The sequence below is a fragment of the Echeneis naucrates genome, chromosome 20 (assembly GCF_900963305.1).
Source record: "Echeneis naucrates chromosome 20, fEcheNa1.1, whole genome shotgun sequence".
Taxonomy (NCBI): Eukaryota; Metazoa; Chordata; class Actinopteri; order Carangiformes; family Echeneidae; genus Echeneis; species Echeneis naucrates.
This window is the reverse complement of record NC_042530.1, coordinates 9144422-9164886: the sequence shown is the minus strand read 5'-3', so window position 1 is coordinate 9164886 and position 20465 is coordinate 9144422. Positions and strand designations below refer to the sequence as shown.

Sequence of the window (20465 nt, the reverse complement as noted above, 5' to 3'; positions counted from 1 at the left end):
ATGCTATGTGATTATCTGATTTGATCTTCGCTGGACTGAAAACAGCTCAGTGACATGTTGTTGCTGTGCAGTGGGTAGACAGAGCTGCATTAGTCACTAATGATACTTTCTTGTGACTAAATTTCACAGCACTTCATTACAGTTTAGTTGCTCAGTAGTGACGTAAGGTAGCGGGTAAGGACAACGAAATCCGATTCCCAGTGCTGCATCTCAAAACTGCAGAAGCACATAGTAAAGGCATATGAGGATGGCGAAAGGCCGACGCCAAGGCTTCATGCCACAAACAATAAAAATTTGAGTTTGTACATTGGATAGTAATTGCTAAGTAGGTAGACGTTTCAGGTAGAAAGTTAGCAAGCTATTTAGTCAGACATGCAAACAGTTTCATTTTTAATCGGTGCATATTAATGCTGTTTAATCTATTCTCCTGCTCAATGCTTGGCTAATAAAAACTAAAGCGTATAACAAACTGTTTCACTTCACAGTGCTGTAAAGAACTGTGGAGGAATTCAAAAGTTGATGGGTCTCTCACGACTTAATCATGATTGGACAGTCACATTAAGGTTTTAGTGAGTTCACATTAAATCCAGATATTTTGAGTTAAACCTGCAGATGCCTATGCATGTCTCCTAGCAGTAAAATATCCTGTTAAAATAGTCCAGACTCTGTATATACATGCTCTACAAATGTAACTTGGTGAAGTATGAAGGTAAATATTGATAGAGGAAAAGACAAGTTTCAGTTTAAAGTGAGAGTGGAGGGAAGGAGAACAGCTAAAGTTCATCTATGTTGCCGATGTGTTTGTGTGTTGTTGTTGTGCGTTTGTCTGAGGACCTACCTGAGTGTGGGATGAGTGGGTGCTCTGTCTTGTGACAGGGTGATTCAGGCAGCAGCACTGGCCCTCTCCTACTGGCCACGCCTGCTGGCCACAGGACCAGCAGGCACTGCAGCAGCAGCAGTGCATGCTGGGTAACAGGGCGTCCCATGGGGGCCTGAGCTTGGCTCACTTCTCCTCAGGCCTCAGGGGCCAAGAGCATCGGAAAGACACACCTTGAGGAACAAAAAGAAGAAGAGACAGGTTTGGGTTTAAAAAAAAAGGCTGATTTCACATTTGATTTAATCCAAGCGCTGAAAAGCATGATACACTATAGGAGCTCTGTACTCTGCCAGATGAAAAGCTTAAAAAAATAAACCCTTACAAAAGGTAACAAGGGACAGAGGTGCTGAGAAGACAGCGCGTGAGAGACGGGGGGCGGTTGAACGTTTTGCTGAGGAATAGCATGTGTTCTCCTCGCAGGCACTCAGAGACCTTACCTGTCTCACCTCTGACACTCGCCGCATGAATCAGACTTGAGCCTTCCTGACCTCTGTGTGTATGTGTCAGCTATTATTTAAGATTATGCGCTTTTGAGCTGTTACTGTTACCACTACACAGCAGCTTCGTTGCATTTAATGAGGAAGGGCAGCAATTGTTTTACGTGTGTTGCTCACATTCGTGCGCTTTTCATTATTTAATGTCTCTTTCTTTGGGGGTGACACGCGTTGTATATATGCAGCTGCACAGCACTCCTCATGGGTCAATTAAATCCGATAGCTGCCATAAATCTGATGTGTATTTTTTCCCCCCCTCACACTTCTGGCCTCAAATAACTGAATGGTAATGCTTATGGTAGATTCATTCTCCTGTAAAAGTCATTTGTGCGAGGAAAGCAAAGACGTTAGCAAAACTCAGTTTCATCACAATTTCTTTCTTTTGTGGGTAAACTGATGAGTCTAGATCAGCTACTTTTTAATGACTCGTGCTGTTACCAGCAATGATCATTGTGTGCACGACATAAGCCTCCCTGACTGTTTACCCATAATGCATATAAGTGGCATGTGCGGTGGAGTGAAATTCTGAGAATCTTAACTGCTACTGTCTAGTTGCCTTCGTTTCTTAATATCTGAAAATGCGGTCCAACCAACGGAGCGCAGTTTTCATTATTTGTGAACAGTAGGCTGGAAATAAACACAAGCTATTATCCCAGCATTTGTGAGAAGACAGCAAAATTTGATAAAGAAATCGATAGAAAAAAATAAATAAAAAGGACAAATTGAGCTATGAAAGCAAGAAGTGGTGAATGTTTACTTTTCCAATCTCCACTTCTCTCTGAAGTATGATAAGGCCCCGAGGGTGGAAAGTTTACTCTGACCTTGGGGCCTTTATGGAATTTATTCAGTCCAATGTATAAATGCAGAGGCAGGAGAATGTGTGGTTTGCCTTCACGTACAGAGTAATGTGAAACACCTGTCATCCACAGCAGGGAAAACAAATGACAGCCACAGCCAGTTGGCTCTTTCTGTTCCTTCTCCTTGTCTTGACGGCTGACACGTCATCTTCTACAGACTTTCGTATTTTTGCTTTAGTCATTCTGTCATCTTGCATTTCAGTTTTCTTTGTCTGATAGTTAGCTTCCTTGACAGTTTTTAACACCCCCCCTCCGAAAAGCCATTTTGTGTGTCGAAGCTGAAGTGACTGAGTAATTTTCCGCAGGTAATCTGTTAGCCAGGACATTCCTCGTGCCAGTTTTGGCAGCCTTATAAACCTTTGTGTCTGCATTCATGCTGGTCACAGAGCTGAACTCGACACAAGAAATGAAATTATTGATGTATTGATGCGCGTGTGGCCACAGATTCAAAAGAACGGTGGCATTCTCCACCTGCGACGCACACACAGACAGTGCAACTTCCTCCCACGAGTTTTAGCTGACAGGAGCAGGACCCGAGGCCCACCAGCTGCCTGCTCTCTGTTGACCTCGCTCCCTCTGTTTCAGCTCTGCACGCGACCTCCTGTCAGCTCTGCACACTTCCGCATAATCAGAAAAATATCTTTCATCATCTTGTACATAATATGTAGTGCAATTTCATGTAACGCTTTCTTTTTATTAATACTGACTCTTTTTCTTCCACGTTTTTTTATTTGAGAAGTTTAGCAGACGTTATTATTAAAGTAGCCCTATTCAATTTTCTTGTCAAAATATAAAAGCTGTATTTTCTGCAAAACAACTGCTGCACATCCTTTTTCCTGGTTTGTTTGTTTTGTTTTCCTTGTCTTTTTGGTGCACTGGTACTTTCGCTGTTGATCAGTCAAAAACCCAACCAAATAAGTCCAATTAAGGAAGGAAAGAGAAAGAATGAGTCTAAACTAGGTCCATTAATTTTTTTTTATTATTTTAACTTTTTTATTTAAAAAGCCAATATAGTAATTTGTAAATTCAATGTCAGAGTGAAATTATAATAACTGTTAACTGTGCTGGCTTTAACTCATACATCTGGATTGAATGAATGCATATGCATGAAAACACATCCTAATGAAAATCTGTAGTTTCACAGTGAAACAATTAAGGCTTTTAAAATCCAAGATACTTAATTAGATTATAAATTATTAATTTGGTGGTACTTTAAAGACCCAGAGATAATCTGATTTCTGCCCACACATGCATTTGCATTATGCCTTTTAAAATGAGTAGCAGACAGTGATGACTTGATTTAAAACCAAATCATTTGAACTGCTTCATTCTGATGAAGAGATCTCTGGTGGATCCTATTTTGTCTTTAGGTCTCCACAAGCCACTGACTGGTCCTCTGGGAGAGAGCTGTGGTGGTCTAAACTCTAAATCATCTCCAGGGCGTAACCACCTCCTCCTTTTGCTATCACTCCATCTCACATATCTACAAGTATGAACACATACACAAGGGCCAGAGTACAGTTCAGGTGCATTTACGGCATGTACGCTCAGTGAAATCACAGAGGGCCAGGTGATGGATGACAGCCTGGTACATACAGGTCACAGAGTAGAGCGAACGGAAGCTACACAGAGACTAAAGATGGGCTAAAAGTTGCTTTTCACGTCATGTGAAATGCACATGCAGAACGGATCCTGCAGTGTCAGAAACACTCTGTCTTCATATGAGCTTAGTTCTGCCTCCTAACGTGACCAACTGTAGATTTTACCTACTAAGGAAGCTGCAAAAGGTGGCTGGATCTCAGTTTTGAATTCTGTGAGCAGCACACACAGGCAAACACACAAACATGACCTTCTGCATCCCGAGGTGTCAACTGACTTACCCATTGAAGTCTTCCTGCAGTAACAAGTGGAGAGAGAATCATCCACTATTGATTTTGTCTGAAGGGGAAGTCGTGTTTGTTAAATTACACTATACAAAATAAATAGGCTCCCAAATAAATTCTGCATTTGTATTCAGCACGGTGAGACGCATGCACGCTGCCATGTAAACATGTTTTTTCCAATGTGAGTGGTGCAGCAATGATCCGTCTGTCCAAACACAATCAACAGAGAGAAAGATCAGGGTCACACTGATAGATGACTCTCTCTCTCTCTCTCTCTCCCTTTGGCCAGACAGAATACACAGCAGTTAAATCAGCCCAGACTTTGCTTTAGACCAGAGCACACAAAGACACCACTGAGCTGCTTTATGTGGCTGTCGCGTGTGAGGCCGAATGCTTGGATCTAACTGACTGGATGTTTGCCTGTTTATCACTTCGTCTATCAGATGAGTTGTTGCCAGTTTTTCTGTGTTGTTCTGTGTTTCTGTCTGCCAGTTGGTGTCTGTGATTTCGTCCCTCGTGGTTACAGCAAAGCACACAGCGATGAAAAAGATGTTTGAATTTTACTTTGTTGTTGGTCTGTCTGAAAAAGGACAGCTGATTATGTCAGTATGCGAAAATCAGACTGATTGATTGCTCTACAATCGACCTTAATTATTGATTGATACAAGAAAAAAGTACAGACTGACTCCAAAATGACTATCCAACAAATGTTTCGGCTTAACTAACTGAAAGGTTTGTTGACCGGCCAAATGAACCACTGACTCACTGACTGAGAGAAAATGATGATTGAATAAGTGTCAGGAAAGTGAGAATGACAAATGATCTGACAAAATAACGAACTAGTTGACTGACAGAGAGACTGATTAGGACCCAGCTGACTGCTGTGTAATTGACACACAAAGTCTCCACCTCTTCTTCTTCACGTGTAATGAGGATTTTATTTTTTAATGCTGTCTGTCAGACGTTTTATACTCCTGTCGTTTACTTGCCCCACCCCTCTCTTTCTCCACCTTTTGTTGACCCTTTTCCCTAAAAGTTTATGCTTTCACTCATCTCAGGCTGCTGGGTGTCTCATCGACTCAGCGGAGGGTGAAAGGAAGAATGACCGAGTGATGATATCGGCATCAAAGGTTCATTGGCACACGGCAGGGTCCTTTCCGCTTGGTGACCTCCGTAGATCAAAGGAGAGATTAATTCTGTATGAAGAAATGTTCAAGTCTGTCCAACAGTGGAATAGAAAAGCAAACTCGGATAAAATGGCTTGTTTGTTTCAAAACCTTATCAGTGTTGCACAGCGTGACTTTTGAGGTTCAAATCAAATGTGCAAACGTGCAATTGGTCTTTCTCGCCACACACACACACACACACACACACACACACACACACACACACACCACACACACACACACACACACACACACACACACACACACACACACACACACACACACACACACACACACACACACACACACACACACACACACACACACACACACACACACACACACACACACACACACGGCTGAATAAACTGCTTTCCAAATTCTCTCCCTATCCCAGAATGCATTTCACACTCCAGTTTCTTGAGCAAAGACATGAAATGTATGTGTGTGTGTGAATAAAGAAAAAGTCACATATTAGGGCGTGTGCAAGCATGTTATTATGTCTTTACATTGACTTTGCTGTTAAAATCCCAAATTCTCATAATTCTCAAAGGTCAAACAACATCTAAGCTGCAGCTGTAATTCGAACTTTTGCGTGAATTACAGTAATTATCCATTGAACTAATAAGAAAATCAAGACAAAATGAAAACCTAATTATTCTTGGCCAGCAACTTGCACTCAGTCAGAGAACTTTCTTCTCCCAGTTATTATTAATATTGACAATCTTTTCTGCACGTTGATGAATGCTGCTTTTCCGCCACGCTGGAGACAGAGGATAATTTCTGTGGCTTCAGTGAAAAATGACTTTCTTGTTGACAATGACGGGTTTATTCTGTTTGTTTCTTCATAGCTATACTATCTCTGCATAATCTACCTGAGGCTGAATTTCAATCTCTTCCACAAACAGCTCCAAATTGAAATAAATATTAAATCCAAGAAACAGTGGATCCATTTCCTCCTGGTGAAACAACGCTTAGATATTTCAGTTTTGTGTTGGCTTTGGAAAGATTTGGAAAGGTGTGCCCCACTTGATGAAACACAGCAGAGTTTCTCTGATGGCCATCTGGAAAAGCTGCTCAACTTCACTCACATTTAGTTTTTGCTTAAACTTTTAAAGTCTCTGGGTCAATTAAAGATAATGTCACCCTCCTCTGCTCCTGAGTAATGGTCTTTCACACCTACGCCTCTGCTATTTTTTCTTATTTTTGCACAGTTGAAAACACAGTGAATCATAAACACACCAAAGACTGTACTGTTTTGTTTTTTTTACCAGCCCTGTCGACTCTCCTGACCACAACCAGACTTTAAGTCCATGAAAATCTGGGATGTGAAGTACATCACACATATTTAAGGATTTTCATCAAGTCATAGAAACAAAAACACAATGACTCTCCCTGCCATCTTGCTCTGAAACACACCCAGCAATTTCATTTCCCACCCTAACTCTCCAGAGATTCCCAAATCCTGCAGTTATTTTGGCTAAATCCTCTGGTGCTCACGATGAGCGAGCCAGCGAGTGTCTGCACAGCACCACTTCAGATGAGATGCAACGTGTGGCAGAAAAAGTGACATCATGCCTGGATAGACAGAAACGTGTGCGTGAAAACCTCTCACACGCCACTAAACACAAATTACCAGCATGACCAGGCCCAGTCATCCCGCTTTCATGATTCATGATGGAGGTAGCTCCATATGACCTGCGGTTTAAAACCATGCAGAGAGCATGACAGGGAAGCCCTTTGAATACAGAGCAGGGCTTCGAACCGCTTTCAACCATTCACTTTCAGATTTAGGGCAAGGTGAAGGAGAGACAGGACCTGTAGCCTCCACAGCCAGATTTATAATTACACAAAATGAATCATGACTGAGGTCAGTTCTTTTGTTTCCTTCCAGCTATAACGAATCTTTTCTTTTCTTTTAGGTTCTGTCTTCTTTAAGCAAAGTTTGAAAATTTTCAGAAATGCTTATTGCCTTTCTTACAGAGACTAAGATTGGTGTGTACTGTACTGTAAATACAGTAAATACAGTAAATAGTCTGACAGCAAAATCTAACCACCTTCATTAAAGTCACAAATCATTTGTCTCTGAACAAGAAGGCAAAGCATTCCTTCCAATAAAAAAATATTAATTGAACTAATACGCCACTAAAATAAATGATCAATAATTAATAATATGTAGGTTAATAATTTCTCTAATTAAGATTTTAAAAAAGTTGAAGGTTTACAGAGTATTGTGGCTCGGACTGTTTCTTGGCGCTGAACAGTTGCCGTGCAACAAGGGGAGTGCCGAGGAAGTTGCTGGTCCTGACCAAGAAATGAACATTTTTCCCCACAAACTAAATAAAACATTGTGATGTAGCAGCTTTGTCGCACGCACACACACACACACACAACCTGATTTCTCTCTCTCCATTCTTGTAGTTCACCCGTTAATGGAACGTGGCCAAAGTGGCCCACTTGGCTACTGCTATTCATGGATACATTCACATACACACGCCACCCTTTGTCAGGGCGCACGGCATGTTTGCCTCTCTCACAGTCTCATCTCAGCACTTGTTTGGCTAAATACTTCTCCTTGTTAAGTAGTTTGTCTTTATACTCTCTGGAGTTACATGATCACATAACTTTACCTGTTTGCAGAATTTCAGGTTTTTGATTTTTTTTTTTTTTTGGAAAGAAAAAGGCAGAAAAATATATTGTAATAAAATATTTTCATCCCAAAAACTGGGGCAGCTATTTTTACATTAGAAGTTAGATAAATACTGATACTTACTGAGCATGTTGGAGAAGCTATAGCTTGAAAAAAGTGCTGCATTGTCTGGATGTGGTCTCTTCTCAGTAAGTAGGCAATTTTGTGAATGTGCAAAAATGTTGGATTTTTTTCTTTCAAGTTTACTTAGAAAGGAAAAACCCAGAAGGACTCCAGAAGATAAACACACACACAGACATCGGCAAGAAAGTTGAGTTTCATCAGGATCCATGGACATCACATAGTCTGCCTTTCAGTGCCAATTAAAGTGATGCTACAGTGAGGCTGCTGCTGAGGGGTCTCTGAAAAACCAACTGTCAGCCTGTAAAAAAACAAAACAAAACAAAAAAACCAACTCTGTGGCTGTCCCAGGCATTCGTCAGCTGTTGAGACAGAATCTCTGACCCTGAGGCTACTGTCTGAGCTGCTCTCAGTGTCAGAGAGGCCCCGTTCACAGGGAGAAAGTTGCCACAACAACCTGGAAGAGCTGGAGTGGCTTACATCTCAGAGAAGAAACCAAGAGTTTGTCCGGCTGTCCCCAAAACTACATCTCACTGAGAGATGATATTTCCAGAACAACTGCAGCGAGATGCAACAAAAATATGTCCGGACAGAGCTGCCAGCCGTCTTGGGCTATTTTTATCAGTCGCATTTTTTGTCATCGTTGGAATTTTGGAATGTCGAAGCTCTGAAGGTGAACAAAGATCCCCAAAACACTGAACTGATTTGAAATCATGACATCAAGATTTTTTCACCCCTCAACAATCTCCCCATGGTTATGCAGCTACATTAAAGATTCAGGTCAACGCAAAGCTTTTGTTCTCTGTGTGGTTTAACCGCTGGGCCGTTCCACATGAGAGGGAAGGTGTCATCTGATGTGAAGACTGCCCAGGACTTACAACAAAATACCTCACCACACATGAAGGGAACACAAACATTTAACTCATGTGCAGACACGTACACACTCACTTGGGGCTGTGGCAATAAGGGGCATAGAGCCCAGCACTGAGGAATGGTGACATTTTTAAACCTTTAATTACATGCTTGGCTAACAGGTAGGCGACTCTCCCTGGGAAGAAAATTACACTATCACTGTCTACAGCTGTGCACAGGTGCAAGTCTACTTGCCATTCGGAGCGCACACACACACACACACACACACACACACACACACACACACACACACACACACACACACACACACAAGGTGGAGAAGCAAAGTGGGAGCACTCGCTGCTCTGCCAACATCAGGGGTAACTACTAACTACAGGAGCAACTCATCCTCTTCCAAAAGGGCACAGACACACTTCGCAGAAGAATGAAATGCTACCTTGACTCTAACCAGACTCTAAATGAAAAGAAAATTGCAGTCATTCATGGGGAAATTCCTCTCATGCAGCTGACACAGCAAAATCATTCAATGGGGACTTTTTTTTTTTTTCCGGGCACAGATATCTGCAGATTTGATTCGTTCAATTACTAATATTGTAATCAATCATATCTGACAGAATATTACTCAGAGAATGATGGATGAAATCTCTTACAGATAGATTCCACTGCAGGGGAGGTCAAGCTTCCGTGCTCATGCTTGCCTTAAAGTATGAGCAGTGCACCGAGATTTTTAACTCGTGGATTTTTACAGCAGAGGTGGAAAATTAAAAACACACTTTTACCTACAGTAGGTGTTGACCTTCGCAGTAACTTTGAAGCATTTTTGACGCTTTTTAATCCAGAGATAAACAAAGAAATCTTTCATTTTCCTCGTGCACTCTACCTTTTACAGATGAGTTACTTTAAAGTTGTTATACATCACAGCCTTTGTAATGGCAATGGAACACAATTAAGTGTTAATTTAGCAACTTTTGATTTGCACACTTTTACATTATTGTGTTATCTATTTACTTTGTTGTCACTGTATCATCCACATAATAAAAAGGCACCACATGAAACATGCTAAGCTTTCCTTATTTATATGATTTTAAGATGGCACTAATCCCTTTGTTTTCCTTTTTTTCTGAATTATTTCTGGCTTTATTAGACCTTGTAGCTTCCTGTTTATGGAGTGCACGCTCTTCCTGCTTTGTTTTCCTTTTTTAAGGTAACATTTTGATGAATTGAATTTTCTAAGGTGCAGTCCTCTTATCATACACTGCAGCACTGTAAAGCAATTTATGACAACAGTGAAAATGCAATTTCTCTTTAATAGACTTTTATTTAATGAGGGATAAAGGTGGTGATTACTTTCTAAACTAATCTAATAAAGTTAGTGACCTTTCAGGTGAGACGCGACATGTTCATGTTCATACTGCATGGAGAGAAATACTTAGAGAAAAGCTGTTAACACAAATATTCTTGTTTTTAAAATATGGTACTTCACTGATTAATGTCACAATCAGTTAAAAGCAAAGAGATGCAGAGGGGCAGGAAAGTGTACTATCAATCTTCCTTCATTTCTTGGAATGAACACATTCAAGATAACAAGATTAACAGGCTGCCAGCTCCTACAGCTCAGTAATTATATGCCTGAGAAACAAAAGGAAACACCTCGTTGGTAAGAAAACAAAAAAGTCATACACTTAGATACTTCATCACACATGAAGGACCTACAGCTGGGGAGGGACGCTGCCTTGAGAAAGCTGAAGAAATGTGGCAGGAGGGATAGTAAATTAGCTCTGGGCTCCAGTGGAACCAATTAATTACTAGGACGTGTGCATGTGTGCATGCCTGTGTGTGTCTGTTGAGTGCCTGGCCTTCGTACTTTGTCCCGTTAACGCCAGAGACAGCCACCATTGGAGAAAGTTATATCATTAGTGAGAGAGGGATGGCTTTGGTTAACGGCAGCTCATTTAGCACAGAGAGGACAGAGCAGAAGTGGCCTGTGTGTGTGTGTGTGTGTGTGTGTGTGTGCGTGTTTGTATGTGCGTGTCTGTCTGAGTCTCCGTCTCCCAGGGGTAAACTGCAACAACAGAAGAGCAGGATTGGAGACGGAGCCTGCAGGCATCCGATGTGATTGTGTCTTTGCTAGACCAAGCAAACACATGCAGGTCTATCCCCCCTCCATCTTTCCACTCTTCTCCCCGTCTATCTTTCTCTGCGTGCCGGGGAGGAGTCTGACGGATTTAGTTTCATCAGGAGTTGAATGGACTAGTCCAGTCTGACAGTGAGTCTCAGACACCAGAGACTCGCAGCCACTTTCACAATCAACTTGTACAGTACTCCTTTGCCCTGGGCACCACGTATCTCTGGATCTATTAAGGCCATGTCGCGGCAAAAGTCTCTGTTTAGCTACGGAATGCATTAGTTCAGTAATTCTTCTCTTGCAGTTGGAGTCATGAGAACGTCTAAGTAGGAGATGCAGTACTTCAGACGTATCGATTCTCCATTTCTATATATAAAATTACAAACACTGTAATTGTTTCTGCATGGTGACAGATAATGACATACTGCAAGCATCTGTGCATGAAGGAATACTGGATGTGGTGTTCACTTTAAAGCAAAAGTTTCAGTGCTGAGTTGGAGGAAGTTGGATGTTTGTTCAGGTGCACCTTCAACACACACACACACACACACACACACACACACACACACACACACACGACTAAGGGTTAGGGTTGCAACCAGTGGTTGCAATTTGCACACCCACAGAATTTTTCAGGTGTACTAAAAAACAAAAAAAAAAGAAAGCATTAAATAAACATGTCCAGCGTAAATATATTAATTTCACTGGTGAGTCTACTGAGGCCTCATTTGAATAAATTGTGTTGCTCCCCTTGAGGTCATTGGATGCTCACGGCTGGTTAATAAGCTTATTTACATCATGTGAAGATGGGAGTGAGTAAATCAAATGATTTGCGCTGTCTTTGAAATTCAGCACATTAAAGAGGCTAACTTTTAACATCAGTGCTCAGTGATTAGGATTCTGCTGGGAGCTGGTAATTGCATTTCCTTCTGTGTGATCCAGTGTATCTTCCCCAGGAGAGAGACCAAGCCGTTTCTGAAGAAGCGCAACAACACACACATCTTGCAGCACACTCTCAGCGGGGGGGGGGGGGGGGGACCACGAAAGCAAGGAAAACTTTGGGTAATAACATTAATAGATGGGCGCACTGTCCATCATTTCATTGCTGCTGCATATCTGTTTTTTGTTTTGTTTTGTTTATTTTTTTACTGTGCCGTCTGTGGATATCCAACAAAATGGTGAAAACAACCATCAGACTGCAACACAAACACTGCTCAGCGGCATGTCTTCACATTTTGTCTTCTTTGTTCATTCTTTAGGTGAAAATAACCTTAATGCCATCCTCCACCGTGCAGGATGAATATTCCCCGCTCATACTCTATTTATAAAGCACTATAGCTCATAGCTGACGGCATGAAGAAGCCATATTTTCCCCCCAGCAATGAATCTCCTTTAAGTCAACACAAGTGAGCTATGATAAAGGCCTTAAAACCGCACAACATATGGCCCAATTATTGTCTGACCCACATCAGTAGATTACATTATCTACATGCTTAGGTCCAAAAGTTTAATGACCACATTGTCGTTCACCACGTGCTCATTAAATACTGTGACAAAGCCTTTTGTGCAGGTAGAGTTCCTTTGTAAACACCAGTTAGAAGGTTAAAAGGAGCAATGAATCGGAGCACAAGTTGCCAACCTGCCAAGGAAATGTTAAATGAAGGTTTTACCCCCATATAAGGAAGACCTTTTAGTGGTTTGGAAAATAATGGCGCGTGTTAACCAAACTAAAGGTGAACTGCTACCATCAGTGTAACTGTCACAATTTTTAGTATTTACACAGAAATCCTTAAAATTCTGATTACACGACGCACTCTGAGAACAGCGTGGTGTTTGTTTTTTGCGGGTGTCACCATTGATGTTGATACCTCAATACGTCACGCTGCACTCTTACTAATCAGGTCTCACTGTAATGTTTCCACGCTGCCTCTCTCTTCTTCTGATCAGTGACACTCTGCCCTCCTTCAAAAGCAGGAAACTTCAGACAGAAAGCGTGAACTGCACAGTTAATCCACTCTGTCAGTATACAGCTAAATCATCAACATAGGTGAAAGTAGGAATATAAAGGTGAGGAAAAAAGACCATGCAGGGGTGAACAAATACACACACACACACACACACACACAGGTCAGTTGTGATCATTATTTGTCTTTGTTTTTTTTAGAATTAAAAAAATAGATTAATGTTAATGTTATAGTAAGTCTTTATTGTTAAAAGCTAATAATGTTATTTCCACAAGCAAATGATTATTTTTGGGAAATTTCTCTAAAGATGATTTTAATGTTGTGAAAATGTCATTTTCAAAGTAACTTTAAGCAAAAACAAGCTTTCACCCTTTGGCCACCACATGTATCTGAGGCAAATAAACCTTTAATCATTTGATGAGATTTTCCACTCTGAACCAAAGTGTTAGAGCGACCAGTCCCCTGACAGACAGAGCTGCTAACATTAACCAACACACTTCAGAGGAAGCTGTGAATCACTATTTAAGCGAGATGGCTGCGGATTGTGAGGAAGAAGAAATAATGCATGGCCTCGCACAGGTGAACGGGTCAGATACAGACTGTAGAGGCGTGCGATTAAGATGAACAAGATATTTTCACACATATTGGACAGATATTGAGAGCAGCCTTGGCTTAGATCCGTTCTGAGGTGTGCGCTGTGTGTGTGCAGAGCACCACTAATCCTGCTCTATAAAAAGCCTAAAGTTGAATTGATGGTATGTTGTAATCCCATCAAGGAATCGTCAAAGTATCCGAGTTTGATACAGTGGAGGAGTATTTGTTACAAAGAGAGCACTGATATTAGACGTTTTAGAATTAATCCTAGGAGAGACAATCTGCTGCTTCTCTGTCCATCTAAAAAAAACACTTAAAGGCCATGTCACCTGAGGTTTAAGGAAATAGTCATCAGATAGTTTCACCATTTTTTGTGATAATGTGCCATCACTTCCCCTCTGAAACAAAAAAAAAAAAAAAAAAAAAAAAGAAAGAGGGTGCGACACTAATTGCGGGCTACTAAGAGTGAGAAACTATCCTGACTCGCTGACTGTTAGCTGGCAAAAAAACATATCAGATTTTCCAGGATCACAAACACTATCTCTCTGGGCAAATCACATATCAAACTGATTATACAATTTATCTTTAGCATTGTCTGTCTGGGGTAAAAGTAGAAAAGATAGAATTACCAAAAACTCCCTCCTCCATTTTGCTCGTAGGAGGCGGGTGGTTGGTCTATAATTGTTATAAAAATGCATGTGTCAGCAGGTATAGAGTAGGAGAGCAGGTGTGTGTGTGTGTGTGTGTGTGTCTGTGACTGTACTGAGCGGCTTCAGGCTTCATGTTGGTGTTTAATGGGTTTTGTGGGGGAAACTTTGAGGTTTCCGGGATAAAATTCAGGCGCTGTAGTGTATTATAGACTATTTGAACCAGTATTAACTGTGGGAGCCTCCGTAGCCTTAGGCTGCTCGACTAACTTGATTAGGCAGGTACGGGCCAGGTGCTTTGTGCCCTCTCTTTGCTGAATTGATTCGCACAAGGTCAAGCTTCCACAACCAGTCACGCACTATAAGAACAAACACAGGCCTGTAATTTTCGTCTGTCGATATACTGTACATTTCCTCCTCTTTTCTTCCCCCCCCCCCCCTCCTCCCCCAGGTGCAGACATGCTGCCATAACCTTTCTCAAAGTGCCACCCGGGAGCAAAAACAATAGCATCTAATCCCCCAGCAACAGCTACATCAGCTTCCCTCAACAGATAAAGACGCACACAAGCTGGCGTGGTATGTGTCTATAGCTGTGACAAGTCTAATTTAAGCTCACAGCTAAATATACAGTTCAGTGCAGCGCTGACCTTCTGAACCGTGCGGCTTCATGACAACTTTGATGGCCCGACATCAAAGCTGAATATCATCACTTTATAATATCTGATGCTGTATTTTAACTGCCTACATTTAGGTTCTGTTTCATATTGCTGCGGAGAATTAAAAAAAAAAAAAAACACAACAACAACAACAACAAGCCGCTGCTATGCATGTTCATGCAGTGTACACACACTACAACACCACAAAGCCACACAATGAGCGCTTCACAGTTTGGTCAACTGACCTAAATTTCCCAAAAATGATGACATTATGACACGTACTAATTAGGATATAGCTTCCCGTCTCCCTAAGATAAAAATGACAGGCTGAGGTCCTGCTCTAGATCCCCAGGAGTCAGTTGGGAGCATTTAATGTGTGGTCTGCACTGCTGTTGATGCATCAGCCCTGGGGTCCATCTGGGCTTGATTGTAGGGGCAAAAAACAGATGTTCCTGTCTGTATTTGTGTGACTGTGTGTTGGAATTCTTCTTCACCACCTTAAAGCATATGTGTGAGTGTGCACAGCTGTTTACTGGGCCTAAATGTATCTATTACCACTTCAGTGCCTCTTCAGCACCGTGTACCTGACCAGCTTCCATCACTTTATGTTTCCCTGCATGCGAGTTGGTTTAAGTCTCCTTACGCTTGTTTTTGTGTTATATTTCCACACTGCAGCATGTCATTCAGTTTTTCTGATCCCATTTATTTTTATTTACATTTCTCTTATTCTACTTGTAGCTATATTTGTTTTTCTCAATGCTGCAAATTCTACTTGCTTTAATTAGCCAAAAAAGCATTTGCGCATTTTATGCAGCTTAAATAAATTGTTTGGTCACATCAATAAAACATGATCTCCAATTATTTTAATGATTCTTACATCATCCCTGCCAAACATTTCCTAAATCCAGTTTCTCAGAAATTAGGACTTTTCTTAGCAAAGTTGTTTGTCATATGCGATTGGAATCCAAATATTTTTAGACTAATGACTGGATAAAACATGAAATCTGAAAATGGAAGCCTCGAGGAATTCAGGCTCAGCATTTTAGACAAATCAGTTATGGATAATCAGCACATTCATTAGTAAAGAAAATAGTCATTATTTGCTGCGCTGATGGTTTGCAAGTCATACGATTGAGCACTGCTGTTGTGTGACTGGCACATTGTATGAATCTATGAAGAATTATGCTTCTGTATGTAAGCAAATGCAATTTAGTGTTAATAAATGTAGTAATGTGGAGATAAAAAACAGCTCTTTACATTGTCAAAACTGTAATAATAATGAAAATGAAAATGTTTTTATCCTGCATTCCGTTACAAAATCGCTTGGGGCGCATTGTTTTTGGTCCACACAGGCATTTAAGTGATTCTTAACAAAAGAATAATTACAGCTTGAGATCTTAAATGTGTTGCAGCGTCCTGGGATTGGATCATGTGGGATTTTTCCACATTATTTCTTATTCTTTATGTTCATCTTCAAAAGTGTCGAGTTAATGTATCAAACTCATGTGATTTTAAGGTCACACCCTCTAAAATAAAAGCCATTATGAACACACTTCTGGTGTAATGTGAGGCTGATTTGGCTTCCTTTTTCAATATGCTTGGATAGCCAGAAGAGTCTTTCTCACAATGTCCACACGAGAGGCAGATTAGCAGCAATTTAGTTGGATTAAGCACAGATCTGCTCGTTCTTGATTACCCGTATATAATTCTGTAATCTCTGCCATACTGTTTTTCTGTGAAGTGAAATACTAGCAGACAAGACAAGCTGGGAATGGTTATGTTTTCCTTGTTCTCAGTCTTGTGAAATTATTTCAGTGCCTTCATAGAAAACCCAAAAGTGGATTTCCACACTGTTACACTGTGTGCAAACTCAGTGGACAAAGTGAGAAGAAATGTAAATGAGTGCACGTGCGACAATGTCTTCCAAAAGCTATGCACCAGCTGAGCACTGCAGCCACTTTACCCGAAAACCTGCATACATTATAGGTCTGTTTTGAATACATTATTTTTGTTTAAGTGAGTGTGTGAAAACATGCACATGTGCACATATGTCTGCTTTTATGCTGCTCTGCTGTGTGGGAAGACTAGACATGATGGAGTAATGGTTTCGTTCTCACAATGACCTGCTCTTCAAAACGCAAGGAGGGGACTAGAGAGGGAAAGGAGGCGGCAAAGTCGTCTAGGGTCACTTGAGGCAGATTACAGGAGAGGTCAGCAACAATGAGGGAAATGGAGGGACAAAGGGTGCAGCAGATGCAGGACAGGATGAGGAGCAGAGGTTGGATGAGAAGAAATGAGGCTGTGGGACACGGACAGAGGATGGCGGAGAAGGATGTTTAAGAGGTTAGTCAGGAACAAAAGGAGGGGTGAGTGCAAATGGGAAAGGAGAGGATTAGCTGCAGTTGAATTTTGATGGAAAGAGAGAAAAGGACCGAGGAGTTTAGAGGCACTCGAGAGAAGAGAAACAAAAGCTGGAAAGTCTGGCTTTGCTACGAAGAGCTGGATTTCCATAAATAACACACACCACATGCCATAAAACTACAATTCTTCACATTTCTCCAGTCCAGTATGTCATGTGCCAGGGGAGCAGTCCCACGGAGGTAATTGAATCAGGACACGAAAAACAACGGGGCAAAAGGTGGGGTGTGAGGGTGTTCAGGCGCAGCTGGAAAAACAACAGTGCCCCTCTTTTAAAGTCAAAGGAAAGGAAACAGAGCTATTCTGGGTATCTGGCACTGCGGCGCCAAGGGAGCTGACTCTACACGGCCTCTCACAGGAGCTCCAGGTACAACACAGAACAGGTCTGTTCAACATCCAACCCCCCACCCACCCCCGTTTAAGACCACCTCCACGCCCTGCTCCTCTGTTTTCACGAACACACCTTTTGGTTTTTGATGTAAACTGCAATCATATGATTAGAATTATCCATCGCAGATAAAATCCCTCGAAACTTACCCCACCCACGACAGGAGAAGGCAGCAGGAATTAAAGCAGTTCCCTCAAAAAAGAAAAATCTGCAACCGCCGGGCTGGAATAAGTTTGGCTGAGAACCAGCTCAAAGTGCTCTGTTTGCGATGCGATCTTATCTATCTAATAATCTACTGTTATTAGAAAGGGGAAATTGCCTGTAAAAAAAAAAAAAAAAAAAAAAACCTCCTCTTTTCTACCTTGATCCTGCAATCTGGAGAAAATCTAGGCACGTGGAATCCTCCACATAAGTAAACATAAACAACACAAGGTGTAAACGAGCCTAACAGGGAAGAAAAAAGTATAGTGGCTTGTCCACAACTGGGCCAGACTGTTAATGTTTGCACTTTTGTCTATTAGATGGGACCCCCTTACTGCCTCATACAATTATGTTATTCTTCTGGGGCGGTGAGTGTGGGTTTCTGCATTGAGAGACTGCGTCTGGAGGTGATAAAACAGCAGAAAGCACATAAATAATGACTTAATGATCCCCTCCACCCTTCGTTATAATGATGACGGTGGAGTTTTCAAGCCCAGGACGGCGGTGGGGGCGGTGGGAGAAATCCACATGTGGCCTCCAGGTGTGCTTGACTACAACTCTGTTGATTCTTTATCTCCCTATTCATCCACTTCTTCTTTGCATGTCTCCTATTATACCAGCATTGCTTTGTACCCATGTATAAATGTATTTCCTTTGTGAACAATCACCTCACGGCTGGAAATGCGTACCAAATACACGCGAACGCGTTCTTTTCTCAGGAGAATGAACCAGCAGGATGATCTGGATTAATCAACCCATTAAGTTGCAGTCGTGGCAGAATAGACTGCATGAAAAAGGTTATGCGTTGCCAAACGAGAGAGCAACAGGTAATTCTGAGTGACAGACTGCACAGAACCAGGTGTTGAATCAGACGTGCAACTAAATTATAGCCCTGCTCCTGTGGCAGCGATAACAGTATTATTTGTGTAATTGTTTCTTTAGGTAGATTCTGCTGCCACTGCTCCACAACAATAGCAGTAAATCATGTAACTGCACACTACAATTAACATCTTTTATCTCCTTCACAGTAATCATGGCCTGCAGCTAAAAGCAGATAAAGATCATTTCTCAAGGCAGTGTTGTAGCCTTCTTCTGCCGGGGGTATTTTACCAGCACCTGACTTATTTTGTAGAATGTAAAAGGTATAATTCATGACACAGGAGGTCAGTGATTCACACTGAGGGGAAAAGGATAACTACAATGGACCACAGAGTGAGATTTAAAGCGACTATAACCTGCCAGTTACTGTGGCAGCTTTAGTTTATAAACCCAGGAGGTATGGCAGCGAGAAATCATACGAGGAGCCTGGATATGCTGGATATTCTTTTAAAGCAGACAAAATGACGTATATTTGGACTAAGTGTTCATTTTAACATGTGGAGCAGAGAGAGAGGCAGCGTGGGTGTTGAGCTCCACTGATGACAATGACAGGTTACACTGGGTCGGGTTACACTTGTGAGCAAAGGGGCCAGTTACTGCCTGTGGGGTGTTCAGAGCCAAAGCTCAGGTCCAAAAGCACCCATTAACGCACAACTTTGCATTTGAAACTGAACATAACCCTGTACTATGACCTTCCCACCAGGAGGGGGGGTGAGAAGAAAAGCATATTTTTTCCTGCTGATGAATAGAGATATTTATGTTCCGGTTTGAAATGCAGAAGGAGAAGGTGGTAAAGAGCTGTAATTGGGTTAAGGGAAAGGAAATACATCCCACTTTCTCTAAGAACTAGTCTGAATGATTAGTCGAATTCCATATTTTAGGATCATGTAACACCAGTTGCGGAATTAACAGGAGGAAAAAAAAAAAAAAAAAAAAAAAGCACTAAAGTCTTTACTCGCGCAATTACCTCCTTAGTATATTAGCTGCTGAATGGTCTTCAGCAACAGTGCTCTTTTTTGTGTGCTTTTCTAAAGTCAATAACACGATGCCAACCCTACAGGAGAAGAGTCCTCTTTCGCCCTGAACTGTTGCAGAGAGGAGAGTAGTACTCTGCCCAGAAAGCCTTTAAGGAACGGCAAGTGCGCAAAATAGATCAGGATGCCGAAGGGGCCTTGCTTCAGAAGGGCAGAGGTCTATTTTTAATGACAACAAGAGCACTACAACAAAGTGTTGTAGTATGGCAAGTCCAGAGGAAATGTATCCTCTGCGTAGGAGTTCCTTCCCTCACCGCAGAGGCCTTAAGAGTTCTGCAACAGCTTGAGTCAAAAACAACTGCAGAGGCTTCCAACTACAAAACATCTTCTTTTCTCCATCTATAAAACACATGATGCAAATAATCTCATCTTATCATCATTACATGTAACGAGATTTTTTTCAGTGCATTGCCAGCATGACGAACAGTGAGTGAGTGTGCGTTTTCATGTATCTGTGCACTTTTTAGCTTCGTGCATTGATATTTAAAAAGACGGCGGAGGTCGGGGTCGGTGCCATGTCAAGCTGAGGTCAGCCAACTGGAGCCCTTTCTTTCAGCAAATCGGTCACTCTGCTGACCTCCCAGGATGTGACCCGCTCACCTATGAACATGTGAAATAAGGAGCAGGACTCTTTAATAT

The 20465-nt window shown here is 41.6% G+C and overlaps 1 protein-coding gene across 2 annotated transcripts in view; it reads right to left on the bottom strand.

Moving 5' to 3' along the window:
* sema5a (sema domain, seven thrombospondin repeats (type 1 and type 1-like), transmembrane domain (TM) and short cytoplasmic domain, (semaphorin) 5A) overlaps positions 1-20465 on the bottom strand; it is a 101432-nt gene that overhangs the window by 73732 nt on the left and 7235 nt on the right. For both annotated transcript variants that reach the window (XM_029528880.1, XM_029528881.1), the window contains exon 2: positions 839-1050. In XM_029528880.1, coding sequence (XP_029384740.1) covers positions 839-986 — 148 coding nt within the window. In that variant the 5' untranslated portion in view covers positions 987-1050. The remainder of the gene's footprint in view (positions 1-838; positions 1051-20465) is intronic.